The sequence below is a fragment of the Parasteatoda tepidariorum genome, chromosome 5 (genome assembly GCF_982258835.1).
Source record: "Parasteatoda tepidariorum strain Cologne lab strain chromosome 5, Ptep-v5.0, whole genome shotgun sequence".
Classification (NCBI taxonomy): domain Eukaryota; kingdom Metazoa; phylum Arthropoda; class Arachnida; order Araneae; family Theridiidae; genus Parasteatoda; species Parasteatoda tepidariorum.
Window position 1 is genome coordinate 19,968,587 of NC_141759.1, and position 14,139 is coordinate 19,982,725.

Here is a 14,139-nt window from a genome sequence, read left to right on the forward strand (position 1 = left end):
ATGTATAAAGTACACAACATCTATACACATGTTTTTTATTTGTATTGAGTTTTTTTTTATGTGTATTTTAACTGTCTTCATTTATGTTTTCATTTGTTTGTACGAAATCTGACACAAGGATGTATGTTATTTTTTTTCAAAGGCCAAAATAAAATATTGTTTTAAATACTCGGCTAGCAGAATTTCTTCTATTATGTATAAATATAGCATTCCTGCTACAGCCAATAGGGTCTTGAAGATTAATGCTCACCTTTACAACTTATGGCATGATGGTGGCAATGTGGTAAGTCCTGTGCACCAGCCACCTTTACTTCCCAGACCAGCTTGGTGGGCTTCCAGCCACCATTAGAAAATAGAACTCCAGTATTTTCATAATGACAGCTCAATATCTTCACCACTAAACCATCAAAGCTCTCATACAATATGTATAAGTTTTTATGATCGAAAGAAAATTTAAGTGTAATAAAATGTATAATGATGACATTTTATTAACTCTTTAAAGGGCTAGTGCACAGAATCCTTTATGTAAGATAATCACACAAAAAAATAAAAGACAAAAAATTTTTTTTAAATAAAAACAAATAGTATAAAGACAACTTTTTTTTCAACCTACGTCTTTATATCTGCAAAATTCAGTGCTATTTGATATTGTGTATAATATCGCTAAAGCCAAATAAATCAATACTTGCAAAAATATATCTACTTTGTTTAGTAATGTTTTCTTAATGTGATTATCTTTTATATATATATAGTGTCCAGATTTGCTGCACGCTTTTATTTAAAAATAATCCCTGGTTTCAAATTGCAAAATTTGAAAGCTCTAAATTAGAGACTGCCCACTTATTGCATACATGGTTCTAGCATATAGTGTTACAGGAGGATTCATTATTTCAACTCTTAGAGAATTTAAATCATTTTATGGGGATCGTGCAATTATTTGTTATTTTCAGCAAATGCAATGTCAAATCTTGTTGAGTGGAGTTTTCTTTAGTTTTATAATTGTGAATGTCTCCTTGGCTTGATTTTAAAAAACGATATATTCCAATCAACAATGTCAAAGAGTTATTATGTGAGAATTGTGGGGTCATCTACTAAATTACTTCTGATCAAAAATGTTAAGAGATATGTTGGCTATTTTTTTTTGCTTCAAAATTTGTTGAAAGCCTACTATGAAAATATTTTATCATAGAAATCTTTGGCTCACTGCAAAGTATGCATTGGTGCAATTTTTATGAAAACAAGTGCCTTAGTTCACAAACCAGCAGGCACAGTATTTATAAATGCTCTTTTACTTCAGTTCAGCTTATTTAGGGTGTAATTTAAATTTTAGCTATATTTTTAAATAATTTTGCAATTATGTGCAAAATAAAAGCTTACTTTTGTTATGATTTATAATTTAAAAACTTTCATTAAATACAGTAATTTAAAATAGGAACTTCTGTTTATTTTGCTTGCAGGCTGTAATTGATTTTAAAGGGCATAACAAATTTTAAAGCACTCAAAATCTTAAAACATTTGTTTAAAATAATATAATCGGTATTAAATCAATTTTACGCTTTTTTTAACTGATTGTCACAAATGGGCTGCATGCAGGAAACACTCGAATAGATTAAAAAACTGAATAACAAAATAAATACATTAACTATAGACATGCCTATGAGTATCTTTGACAAGATCAAATACAAACTACACTAATATGATTACTTCAAATGCATCAACAAAAAAGACGACAAAATTTTCAAATTATTTTTCTCTACAACTTCCTCATTAATTGAAAGGTACAACATCAAGAATTTTTTACACATTTAGATATACAGTCAGACCTCAATATAAGGGACATCGCAAAAGTGACCTTTTAACCAATTCATTAGCAGTTCATAACTAAGCACGTAAATAGTGCACATTATGATTTTTTAAAAATGGTAATACAAACGATCAGCCGTAAATTAAATATTTAAGTCAATAAATTTTAACAGAATTAGTAAAGAATTAAAAAAAGTTGGATTTAAATTTTTTATTTATTTTTTTTATTTAAAATAAAGTCGTTTACAAATTTCCTCAAAGTGTACATACATACATTACATATTACCTAATTTAAAATAATCATTCATGCAGGTCTGTCTCGTTCTTGGTTTCATTTTTCGAATTTCTAGATTTTGTAACTTATCAAAATGCTTCTCAGGTACATGGTTTGTAAAAAAATTTAGTGTCACATTTATTGCATTGAAGGCTTTCCTTTGGATTACAGCTACAGTGTTAAGATCACTGGCATTGTCCACAACTTGTGAAACAAATTCAGAAATTGTAGCTTCAGAAGTGGTGGCAATTTCCTCATCAATCAAACCATTTTCAGCCTCCCCTTCAATGGCATGGCCACGATTTTTCAAATCTTCCATCAGAACTTATAGAGGAATATCGTCCTCTTCGGTTTCGTCATGCACGATATTCAGAGAAATCACAAAACCAGCAGGACGAAAACAATTTGCTATGCATAAGGTGGACACCATGTTACGCCTCAGATAAAAATGGCCTTATAAGCGATAACGATTTTTTAAGTTTGACCATATATCCAATAATCTGTAACAAAGAATTCCTATTCAGTGAGCCGGGACTTTGAAAAAGTGACCTTATATCGAGGTCTGACTGTATATTATTGCCTTGCCACAATTCACAAATTTCCATAAGGATGAGAGTGAAATATGTTATTTATTACCATTTTAGTTGGGGGAATTACTAGATGGAGTAATTGCATGGTTGAAACTAATATATATGCGTAGAAGTTTCATGTACCACAATGACTTTTTGCAATGCAGCATCCACCTGCATTACAAATATAAGAAGACACTGGTGCCAAGGGAATATTTTCCCTCAGACACGTTCAGCACTAAACCATAGGAAAAATCAATATTTTTGAAGCTCTTCTCAGTTGTCAAGTTATTTAGGGATACAACTTTTCCTAAACAGTATGTTGTTGATATGTATTTATAATAAAAAATAATAATAATCAATTAAACAGCTGATGAACGTAAATAAACTTTAATATAACATTCTAGATTACAATTAATTTCTAGCACTACCAAAATAATTACAAGAAATCTCCACTCTTGAATATGAACAATATTTACAAAAATTTAAAACACACAGCAAGACATTAAGGAGACATTTCAAATTACAACAGTCTTTACCAAGTGTGAAAAAAATTCAGTGCTGGATTACAATTTAATTTTCAATGCAGGCCCCAGCTTGGGTCTAAAATTACTAAGCTATGTATTATCATCATTTTTTTTTTACAACTTTGCAAAACAAGTTTAAAAAGTATTTAGTTCAACTACTAGTAATTAGCTACGAAATAACCATCGAAAAAAAAAGTAATTTAACTCGTAGCTACTTTATTTTTTAACGGAAGTCCTAAGTGAATGGTAAAGTATGATCAACACATATGGGGTGAAAAATAAAAGGCCATTCTCCCTAGATGCTATTTTTCCTGCAAATGGGAACCTAACAAGTGAGTTTTTCCCAGGAAAAATATTTTCAACCGATCCAGTCCTCAGTTGCATACAAAAAAAATCACATCCAGTGAGAATGGTCTTTATAACTTTAGCACAAATAAATAAGACTTTAATGAGTACAAGGACAATAAAATCGTTATGAACAGAAATAACATATTCAAAATTTAAACTCTAATTTTCCATTGTTATACATAAAACATCACAAAGTCATTTTGGAAAATGTTATATCACAAAATTTCTTTCAAAACAATAGTTGACTTTCTAGTAGGATTTTAAGCCAGCACACAGAGCTAAAAGCAATCGAGTAATGTTACATCTATTTAACTCAAACTAAAAATTATTGAAGAGAAATAAGACTGTATTAATTTGTACATAAATTTTTGACGAAGAATATAAAAATTAAAACACTGATTATGTGATGTAATTTGTGGCATTCTTTTATATTTTTTACAATGCACTATTGTAGGTATTTCTTTTACTTCGTTGAAGCGATTCTCAAACTTGTTATTTTTTTATAGTCATAGCATTAAATCAAACTAAAACAAATTTAATAAGTTTTAGATCTATATTTCAATGGCAATGAATTGAAGAAAAAAAAAGAGAAAGAAACCGCAATGGACTGACATCGGTTTGCAATACAGGAAGTAAAAAGTGAAAAAAAAACAAGGCTTCACTATAAATACAAATATAAATATATATATATATAATTAACCCCTTCATTCACACGAAGAAAAAAAATATCAGATATACTTGTCCTAATAAAACAATTTATTAAAAAGAAAAAGTTTGAAAAATTTCTGACACAAAAGAGGAATGCATTGTATAGGTAAATTCAACAAGTTAGTTGAAGAAAGGAATACAAAAGAAAATCTGTTAACTTCAAGGTAACAGAAACCCTCCAATATGGCAGCAGGTGATGCAGATTATCACAATACCTTCAGATTATTTTTCATCTCAAATTATCCATAGAAAAAAGTAAAGAAAAATTACTTTTAAAACATCAACTCCTTTTTAAAACATCTCGAAACTTGTTTATATTAAAAATTATAAAGCAGTGTGGGAAAAAAAAAAACTGAAAGGTACGGAAAAAAAATTAATTTTTCTTCTGCTGGTTGTCTACAGGCTCATACTATATAATGATTTATTCCTCTTTTTCTTTTTAGCATAATTGTGCATTCAAAGTAAGTTGAAAGAACATGCATAATTTTTAAAAACTTGCAAATTTTTCTATGTATATCTATTAGATTAGGCTGAATTTATTATAATAATAATCTTTGACTGTGCACAGAATCACACGGAAATTAAAATTAATGAAGATAGAGCTGCGGTTTACTCCTTAAATTTTGATACTACGGTTAACTTCATGCAATTTTTTCACTAGCAAACTTAGACAAAGTTAAATTACTCTATTTCATTAAAGAGCTTAGTGTAAGAACTAATTAAATGATAATTTAGTGAATTTTTAAAAAAATCATCTCAAGTACATTTACAAACATTGTAAAACTGTTTACAAATCTTTGTATCTTAAAACTCTTCTTTTTTCAAAAAGCTTCTCGAACACAATAAATTAAAGTTTATTTTTAAAGCAAAAGATTTAAATGCTTTAAAAAATGTTCGTTCATCTATTCTTACAATAAGTTCTACAATAGTAACATAATGACTATAGTTATAGAAAGATACCTTAGAATTATGATGGGAAAATGAGGCAGACGAAACTACATAAAACTTTACAATGACAATTTCAAAAGGAAAATGAACTTATAATCTTTAAAAATGTAATATAATTCACTGTAGACAATATATAATCTGAAATATAGTTGACTTTATAAATTAAACATTAGTTACAAGAGGTACAATTTATCCGAATTTATTAAAAAATTATACACATTAAAAATCATTCCATTTGCCCTCCTGAAATATTTCCTCTACAAACTTATTCCCAATTTTGAGTAACTTCAGTCTAGACTTTTCTATCAATAAACACCAACCTTTTTACGTAACATCAAATCTGTAAAAGAGAAAATTAAACTATTTAATAATTTTACTTGCAATATTTATTAATGAAATATTCTTCTAATTTTTACATTCTTATCATTATTCAAGAAGATAACACTGGAGAACAGTTGCATTTATATAAGTACGTAATCGTATCAAATTTGGGTAAGGGGATTTCTGACCTAAAATTAGTTAATGTTCTGATAGCTACATACTTTTTTCACGAAATGGTATTTTTAGTTTTGTCTCAATGTTCAAGAATAAAGAATATATAAGTTTATATACATACAAATACACTTGTTTGCTCTTTTGAAAATAATACTCAATATGCAAGAATGACCTAAACATATTAATATTAAATCATAAACTGAAATGTATCATCACATTTTACTTACCACCCCCTATGTGGCAGAGAAGTGGAGTGAGTCGAGTAAAGTGGTGGTTCATACGAGAGAATTTTTAAAAAATATTGCTAGGATTATTGAATTATATAAAAACTGTATGGAGAGAATTATGTAGAGAGTAACCTTTGCCATTATTGAAATGTTTCTCCAAATGATTTTGACAGTTCTGTTACTTTGGCGGAGATAGCCTGATTAGTAGGATACTAGGTCCATGTTCAAGAGGTCGTGGGTTTGATCCCCGCCGGCCGAAGATTCCCCGTGTAGTAAATGATGATTGATGCATGTTAAATCTGTTGAGTCACAAAGTCCTCCAAGTTCCCATAACAAGTCAAACCTCTGGGGGTACTGATCCAGGAGTTTCCTTGTCTTCTGGAATGGGTTCAAAATTACAAGGATACGGAATTTAACATTAGCAGTCGTAAACCCAAAAAATTGGGTCGGCTGTTCGACGATGGTTATAAAATAAAATAAAATTCTGTTACTTTAACTACAATGTTCTTATGACACACGAGTCAAATCGATCAATTATATAATCACTTTTTGATACAATTTATGCGTGTATACAGTGCACTCCCGATTATCCGGGTTAATCACCGGGACAGGTCACACAAACAATCGAAAAACACGGATAATCCGAAAACTCCTTTTGTTAAAGAAAAATTAGATATCAGTACAAAAAATATATAAATTACTGACATTTGCATGCATAACATCAAACTAGGAACTTTCCTTTTTAAAAAATGTGTAATGTGTCTTCGCCATATATCGATACACATATTTTACGAACCGCAGTAATGTTACCGTAATCAAATCCTCCCATATAATCTAATAAAGCTTCCACAGAGCAGTAGAATGAGAAATTGTATTTCATTCATTTACTACATCTTCTGCATCAGTTACTATCATCACTATTTGATTTAACAACATAACGATGTCTTCATCAGTCAAATACTGGAAGCCAGGCTAACATGCATCATTTTGAAACCAATCTTCTAAATTTTCTTCATCAAGAATTTTGAAACCTTAGATTTCTTTTGCTTGTTCAAGAATACTGTTATCATATTTTACTTGAACATCTGAAGAGGATTGTTCATCAAGCGGTATGATCTTTCTCCAAGATCGTGATAGCGTAGATGATTTTACCTTTGACCATGTTGCTGATATTCCATATACTGCAATCCAATAACGAATATTGTTTCCAAAAATTTGGTAGTGTTATAACTTCATGAATCAAATTTTTTAAATCTTGAAAATGTTTCTCTTTACATTTTTTGTGTGACTCCGGAATGAGCACGGTTAATCCACAAACCCGATATTCCGCACACAGATAATCGAGAGTGTACTGTATTTCATAGTAAATATAAGTTTCTTTTCTGTCTTTTTTTTCACCAGTTAACACCATACATTCGATCCAAACATTTCCTGATATTTTAATACAATGTTATCAGTGTCCTCCATAAGCATTTTCAAAAGAGCAGCATCCCTTAGATCCCTATGAATGCACCCTCCTTGCAATTTTTTGTGAAAATAAGCCATCCCTTAAAAACACTGCCTTCTTTTTTTTTTATTTATTTATTTTTTTTTTTTTTTTAGGAGAAAGTTGCTTTCTTAACTAGATGAAATGTCACTTCCCATTTATTTAGTTATTGATAATTATTAAACTTTAATTTTATTCCTTCATTCTTTAAAGATTTTTCTTATGTTATCCAGTTATATACTTAAAATTAATATGATGAGCTATCTGCATAAGTTTTTCTCTTTCTATAATTTGGATTAAATTTTTTTGAAAATATTTGTACAATTAGATCAGATTCTTAACCAGAGTTACGATTTCTCTTGGAAAAAGTATATGTTTTTTTTTCCAAAAAACTGAAAAGAACAGAAAGTAATCAAACTCCAAAAATGACCAGTACAATTGTTTAGCCCGTATAAGCTTAAATGAAAACATATAAAATTTTATATAGTAAAAGAAAGTTGAAAGCTTCCCTTCATATATAGGAAAAAAAGAAAAAAACTCTATTCTTATTTTACTTTTATCCGAAATGAAAATCTATTTACCTATATCTTAATTTTTAATGGATTAAGTCTTATTTTTATAAATAAATATGTACTCTTACATATAATAAATTATGTGTTGCTAGTTTACTTATTCCATTTAAAAAAATTAATGCACTGTTTAGATAATAGTTTATACACTGGAAAAATTATATTAATTAGGTATTAGGAATAAACTAAATAATTAATTCTGATAACTTATCAATATTTACTTTGTTAGGATTATTTTCAACTGGATACATTAATTTTAGTTTATACATTTACATATATACTTAAATCAGGGGTCTGCCCAAGCCAAATTTACTACCGCTTAGCGGTACCTTAACAAATTTAACTTTAAGAAAAACAGTAGTTTCACAAAATACTTTTTCTTAAAAGTTTATTATTGTCTCGTAAGAAATGATAAATCCATATTATTGTGTTGATTTTTTAACATAAGTTTTAATTTTCACAAATTATGTCTACATTTTCACAAAATAGGTATCTCTCAGAAAAACATAGGCAGACCCCTGTAAATAATAGGAGAAGAAATAAAATTTAAGATAAAAAAATAACTACTGCTAACAGAATAAAAGTGTACAAAAAAATAAAAAATACATATATATATATTTTAATAGGTACTACAAATTTGAACTAAATATTTTAATTAAAGAAAATTTATAGGGTTTAAGCAAAAACCGAAAGTTAAATAAAAAAAAAGTTAATAAAAAAAATTATGGTACAAAATAAGATTCAATATTTATTGTGTGCTACAAATCGCAATATTAGATTTTTATATTGAGTAAATGGGAATTATGATGAACAATTTTAAATTTGAGTGAATACTAACGGTATCTTTTTAATCAGGAAAATACTAAAATCAATGCTTAATATTAAAATCGTGCGAATAAGATTCGTGATATTAGCAGATTCCTGCACTGTTCTAAATATTCAAAATGGCAAACACCAGCCAGACCAAAAGAATAAAATTGGCAGAGGAATCACATGTATGTAAATGTCTCGGTAACAGGATATTGCATAAGTTTCAAAACATCATCATAATATAATCTTTGATTCACAGAAGTCTCTTGAGACACAATACTATCAATTTTTGAGGAAAAATCACACGCCGTGCTTCTAGTTTTAAACACAGAAGAATTAAAGGAAAAACCCGGAATACAATCACCCCTGTTTTATACTATGTACCATGTGGAATCATTAATTCTTACTAAAGGAAGATTTCATTATAGGCATGTTTTAAGGATTTACAGTGGCTTGAGAGAAACATCCTAGAACAGAGCCAACTAGCATAATATAACTCATAGCCGCTCCAGGTCACAAACACTCAACACACTTGTTAAAGATTTTTGCAAGTTTAAAATCCTTTAGCACCGCGCGATTGTAGTTGGCACGAACAGAAATGGATGCAGAAACATCTCCTTTGTTAATCAAACAGATATGTTAATATTTTAAAACCCTTTTGTAAATTTTTAAAAAATGTAGCTTATCTATAATTAAAATGTTTAATGTAGATTTAGTAAAAATAAAATAAAATGCAGTTATCAATTTAAATTTTAGTGAATTTGATTTTTTTTCTTCTAAGTGTAGATATTACGGTTTTTAAAATCAACCATCTTATATGATAAGTAGGTAGATACTTTATTTATCTTGTACTATGAAGCTGTAAAATGGGCTATTATTGATGGTCTGGGAAACATCCCTGACGATTAACCGAAGGGGAGAGATTTCCATATTGGGATCGGTAGCGGAATAATTGGCAAGTCTTAACAACTTCTTGACAGCGGTTTGTGAGAAACTAAAATGAAAACCTCACAGAAAGGGAACAACTTGCAACCACCCCAAGGAAACATCCACATATTGTTTTTTTAAAAAAATTTGCAAGTTTAAAATCTATTTAGCACTTTGGCGATTGTCGTTGTCGTAACAAATCACACTACAGAAATATTTGCAATCGGAAGACAAGGCTTCAAACTTTACTCCTCTGCAGTGGAGATTGGGTAAATTTCCATACCATGATTCGTCGCGCCAACTACAATCGCCAAGGTGCCGAATAGATTTCAAACTTGAAAAAAAAAAAAACATGTACATGTTCAGGGGTCTGTCCAGGCCGAATTTACTACCGTTTAGCGGTACCTTCACAAATTCAATTTTAGGTAAAACGGTAGTTTCACAAATTCAACTTTAGGAAAAACGGTATTTTCACAAAATACTTTTTCTTAAAATTTTATTTTTGTCTCCCTTAAGAAACGATAAATCTATATTTTTACCATGTTTTAGTGTTGACTTTTTAATATAATTTTTAATTTTTCACAAATTATGTCAAAATTTTCACAAAATAGGTACTTTTAAGAAAAACCTAGACAGACCCCTGATGTTGGAGATATATCTGTATTGCGATCTGCGGCAGAATTATCGCCAAGTCTTGGCAACTTTCGGACACTGGCCCGAAAGAAACGAAAATAAAAATACAAAACATCAGAGACAGGCACTAACTTGAAAGGTAGTTCTTGTAGCCACATCTGGGCAAATCAGGGTTGGGTTTTTGACATGACAAGGGTATAATACTGGTTTAAACTGTCGAAAGCTGAAGTTTGCCAAGAAAATATATAAACTTCAAAACTACCAACAGTTGCCATGCCAGTGTTTTTCTCTCAGAAAAAAAATGGGTGAGAATTTCTCACCCTTTCTCAAAAACAGGGTGAGATTTCAAAAAGTTAAGTGAGATTTCAAAAAAAAATATTAAATAAAAATCCTTTCTTTAATTATAATGCATTTTTAACATCTTCTAATTTTTAAAGCATTGAATATTGTTGCTGCATCATCATATGGAAAATATCAGCTATTCTCATTAGGTTGGTCTAATGCGTATTTGTTTCGTTTTGATCGTTTCTACCCACATTTGTTTCATTTTCATTTGTCCGTTTCGGAATCGAAGATATTGGCTTTACAAGGTATTTATCCATCTTACATTAATGTGCAAAAAATTTGAACGTCTTACATGAAGAAACCTTACCTACGGTAAACACGTGGTTGCAGAGAAATGCGTTCTGAAAGAGGTTCCGTGGTCCGGAAGGATGGTGTTCTGTTGTTCTTAAAGATTCTGAATAATACTGGTAAATAGGGAAACTAGATAATGGGACAGTTGTTGAAAATAATAAAATATCCAGGAAGAAAAGTGCAACGGATTTTATTCTAAATGGCGCAAATGAGAAATTTTTTTCAAAATGCGAGAAATTCGCGAATTTTGAAATTGGTTTATAGAATGCGCGAATTTCTCGCGGTAATCATTTTTTAATGTGAGAATATAAAAAAATATGCGAGATTCTCGCGTTCTCGCGCTGTAGTGAAAACACTGCATGCATTATATTGAAATTTAATTATACTATAGGTAATCAGCAGGTTTTAAAATATTTTTTAATTAAAATAAGGTAAAATAACAATATTTTAAATCTCAGAAATTTATATTCAAATGCATGTGCAGAAAAATTTTGCACAAAAATTGTTTAAATATTTATATATTGAAAAAAAATTTTTTTTTTTATATTTAAGAAAATTAAAAGTTTATTACTATGCATTTTTGACATATAAGGAACATATAACTAATATTTATAAAGAACTTACAAGTTATGTTGTATAAATACAAACTTGATAAAAGTCTATTAATTTTTTTTTTTTTTATGTTTTACCGAATATCTTTATTGTCCAGTATGTTAATTTGAATTTAAAAGTAGTTATATTTATGAATAATGATAAATATAATTCATATTGTTTATTATATTTATTTATAATTATTACACTTATTATTTTAAAACAATTTTTATCTCTAAATTTTTTTTTCTCCACTTGTATTAAGAATACAAATAATGTATATCTTGAAAGCAAGAAGTAATTATTCAACAGCTGAATATTTAGATATTCAACAAAACTATATAGTATTCAGCAAAATAAAATTCACAAGTATTTGGATAAACTAAATTTTCAGCATAGTAAATGAATATACTGTAAAGGCTGAATATACTGTCGCTTTACAGTATATACATAGGCTGAATATACTGTAAAGCGACACTAACTACTCTGTGTATTTAACAAAAAGCACTTAAATTTGTATTGTCTTATGTTAACTATGAATTAAAAAAAAATTGAAGATTTAAAATTCAGAATTACTGATTTTTCTGAAAAACTAACAACTTATCACAAAAGTCTAAGTCAAACTAAACAGAAGAACATTACAGTCACTGATCCATGAAATATTTAAACAATTATGGAAATTTTTTATTTATCCTAATTAAATACATAATTTTAAAAATTAGAACATGCATCACACTACGTAATCAAAATGAAAATTATGAAAGTAGAAATTTAATTCGAAATTCAATAGTCTAGTTCATTTGCTCCTATATTACACATTGCTCCTATATGCACATTGGTTACTATTCAAAATATAAGTGTTTCTTCAAAATTTTAAATTTATTTTTTCTAGAACATATTTAGAAACACTATCCTTTATAAAAAATATATAAATTTTATGTATTAATTAAATTTCACATATGAATATAGGTTTTTGACATTTGTGACATATTTGACAGTGAGGTTTTTGACGTGACGGTATAAACCATGGTTTAAACCGTCAAAAACAGTCGCATGTCAAAAACCTGCCAACCCTGGGGCAAATATCTACATGTTTTTTTTAAAAAAAATTTCAAGTTTAAAATCTGTTTGGCATTTTGGGCAATTGTAGTTGGCGAGACAGATCACGATATGGAAATATTTAAGAGTAGATCCCTTTCTGTGATGTTTTTTTTTTCTTCGCAAAGACTTAGCAATTATTCTGCCAGAGACCACAATATGGAAATCTCAGCTCGAGATCTCCTTTGTGAGGCCACTTCATTAATTTAAATAAGGATCTGAAGTAACAACTTATTAAATTAGTCAACTTATTCATAGAATGGGGGGGGGGCACTGTACCAGCTTATAATTTAATGTTTCAAAAAGCAAATAACTTTCTTTAAAAAATAATTGATTAACTCTAATGATAAAATCTCTTAAACTTAACAGCAAATTACCTAAAAAGAATTCCAACTCACACATCATAAAACTTATCTCTTTTTAACACTAATAATAAAAATTGAGGGATACAAATATATTTATAAAAATGCGAAGAAATAAACTCACTTAATTATAACTTATTCAGAATTACGTGGTGGAACTGACGGCACGACGATTTAAATAATACTGCCACACAGAAAGACACAGACTCAAGACATAGAGGCAAGCAGCAATCAAACAGTTGTAAGAAGCTTGGGTATACACTCTCTTCATCTCTGTCGGAAAATCTTTTCCTTTATTCAAAACATCTTCGATAACTGTTTCTAAAGGCAGATCCTCAGCAAATGCTACACTGTTTACACCCAGAAATATACCCAATAAAACTAACATAATAATACCCCATACACTTAAAATGGAGCAGCATATCGACAATTTGGGACCACAAAATCTGAGAGAAACCATCTTGTACTATGACTAGAATGTAAAAAAAGCAAGAATAGTATTCTTTAATGAATAAAATACTTCTCTAATTAATAAAATAACAAACAGAATAAGTTACGTTAGTTCTGTTTTTCTTGCTTCGATCCCGTGACAATGAATGCGGATAACAGTTACATTTACGACTTTCGTAGTTTTAAATCTCTGCAACACGCTCTTGCAAGTACGGTATGTTCCTTTTATGCACTGTCTTGAATGCCAGCCGTTTTATAACCCTAAACTTTGGCAATCAGATGAAATGGGTGATTGCCAAACGAATTCTATCGCCAAGAGCTTGGATGCCCGATTTTTGAGTGTGAGAAAATGGCGGAAGCGTTTGAGTTGGAAAGATGTAACGAATACGCTAGGAAATACATATTTTTTACTACAATATTTTTATTCATGCAAAGTAATTTCTAGATACTGGACATTAGTATTGCACCGCTTGCTGAATTAATATAAAATAGCTCTTGGTGTCGACATTTTTACTGGCTAGCATTGCATATTGCAGCTACCTCACTACTTGAAATCAGTAAAATTGCAGGTATCATTTTCATCACTTTTCTTAGCATTATTGTCGGATCTGTGTTTTTATTTAAAGCAAGAATTTTTGTTGTTAATTATAAAGATTATTTTTGTGTGTGTGTGTATCA

The 14,139-nt window shown here is 29.3% G+C and overlaps 1 protein-coding gene across 1 annotated transcript; it reads right to left on the reverse strand.

The window, feature by feature from the left end:
- Positions 1 to 5,312: 5,312 nt before the first annotated feature.
- On the reverse strand, positions 5,313 to 13,612 carry LOC107445873 (ribonuclease kappa-B-like). The gene is made up of 2 exons (XM_087163489.1): positions 13,136 to 13,612; positions 5,313 to 5,517 (listed from the first exon to the last, which is right to left on the reverse strand). The coding sequence occupies exon 1, from the start codon at positions 13,469 to 13,471 to the stop codon at positions 13,157 to 13,159; it is 315 nt and encodes a 104-aa protein (XP_087019615.1). The 5' UTR covers positions 13,472 to 13,612; the 3' UTR covers positions 5,313 to 5,517; positions 13,136 to 13,156.
- Between the last annotated feature and the right edge of the window lie 527 nt (positions 13,613 to 14,139).

What these genes read in the sequence shown, in the direction of transcription:
- LOC107445873 (XM_087163489.1), bottom strand. Translation starts at nt 13,471, where the DNA reads ATGGTTTCTCTCAGATTTTGTGGTCCCAAATTGTCGATATGCTGCTCC.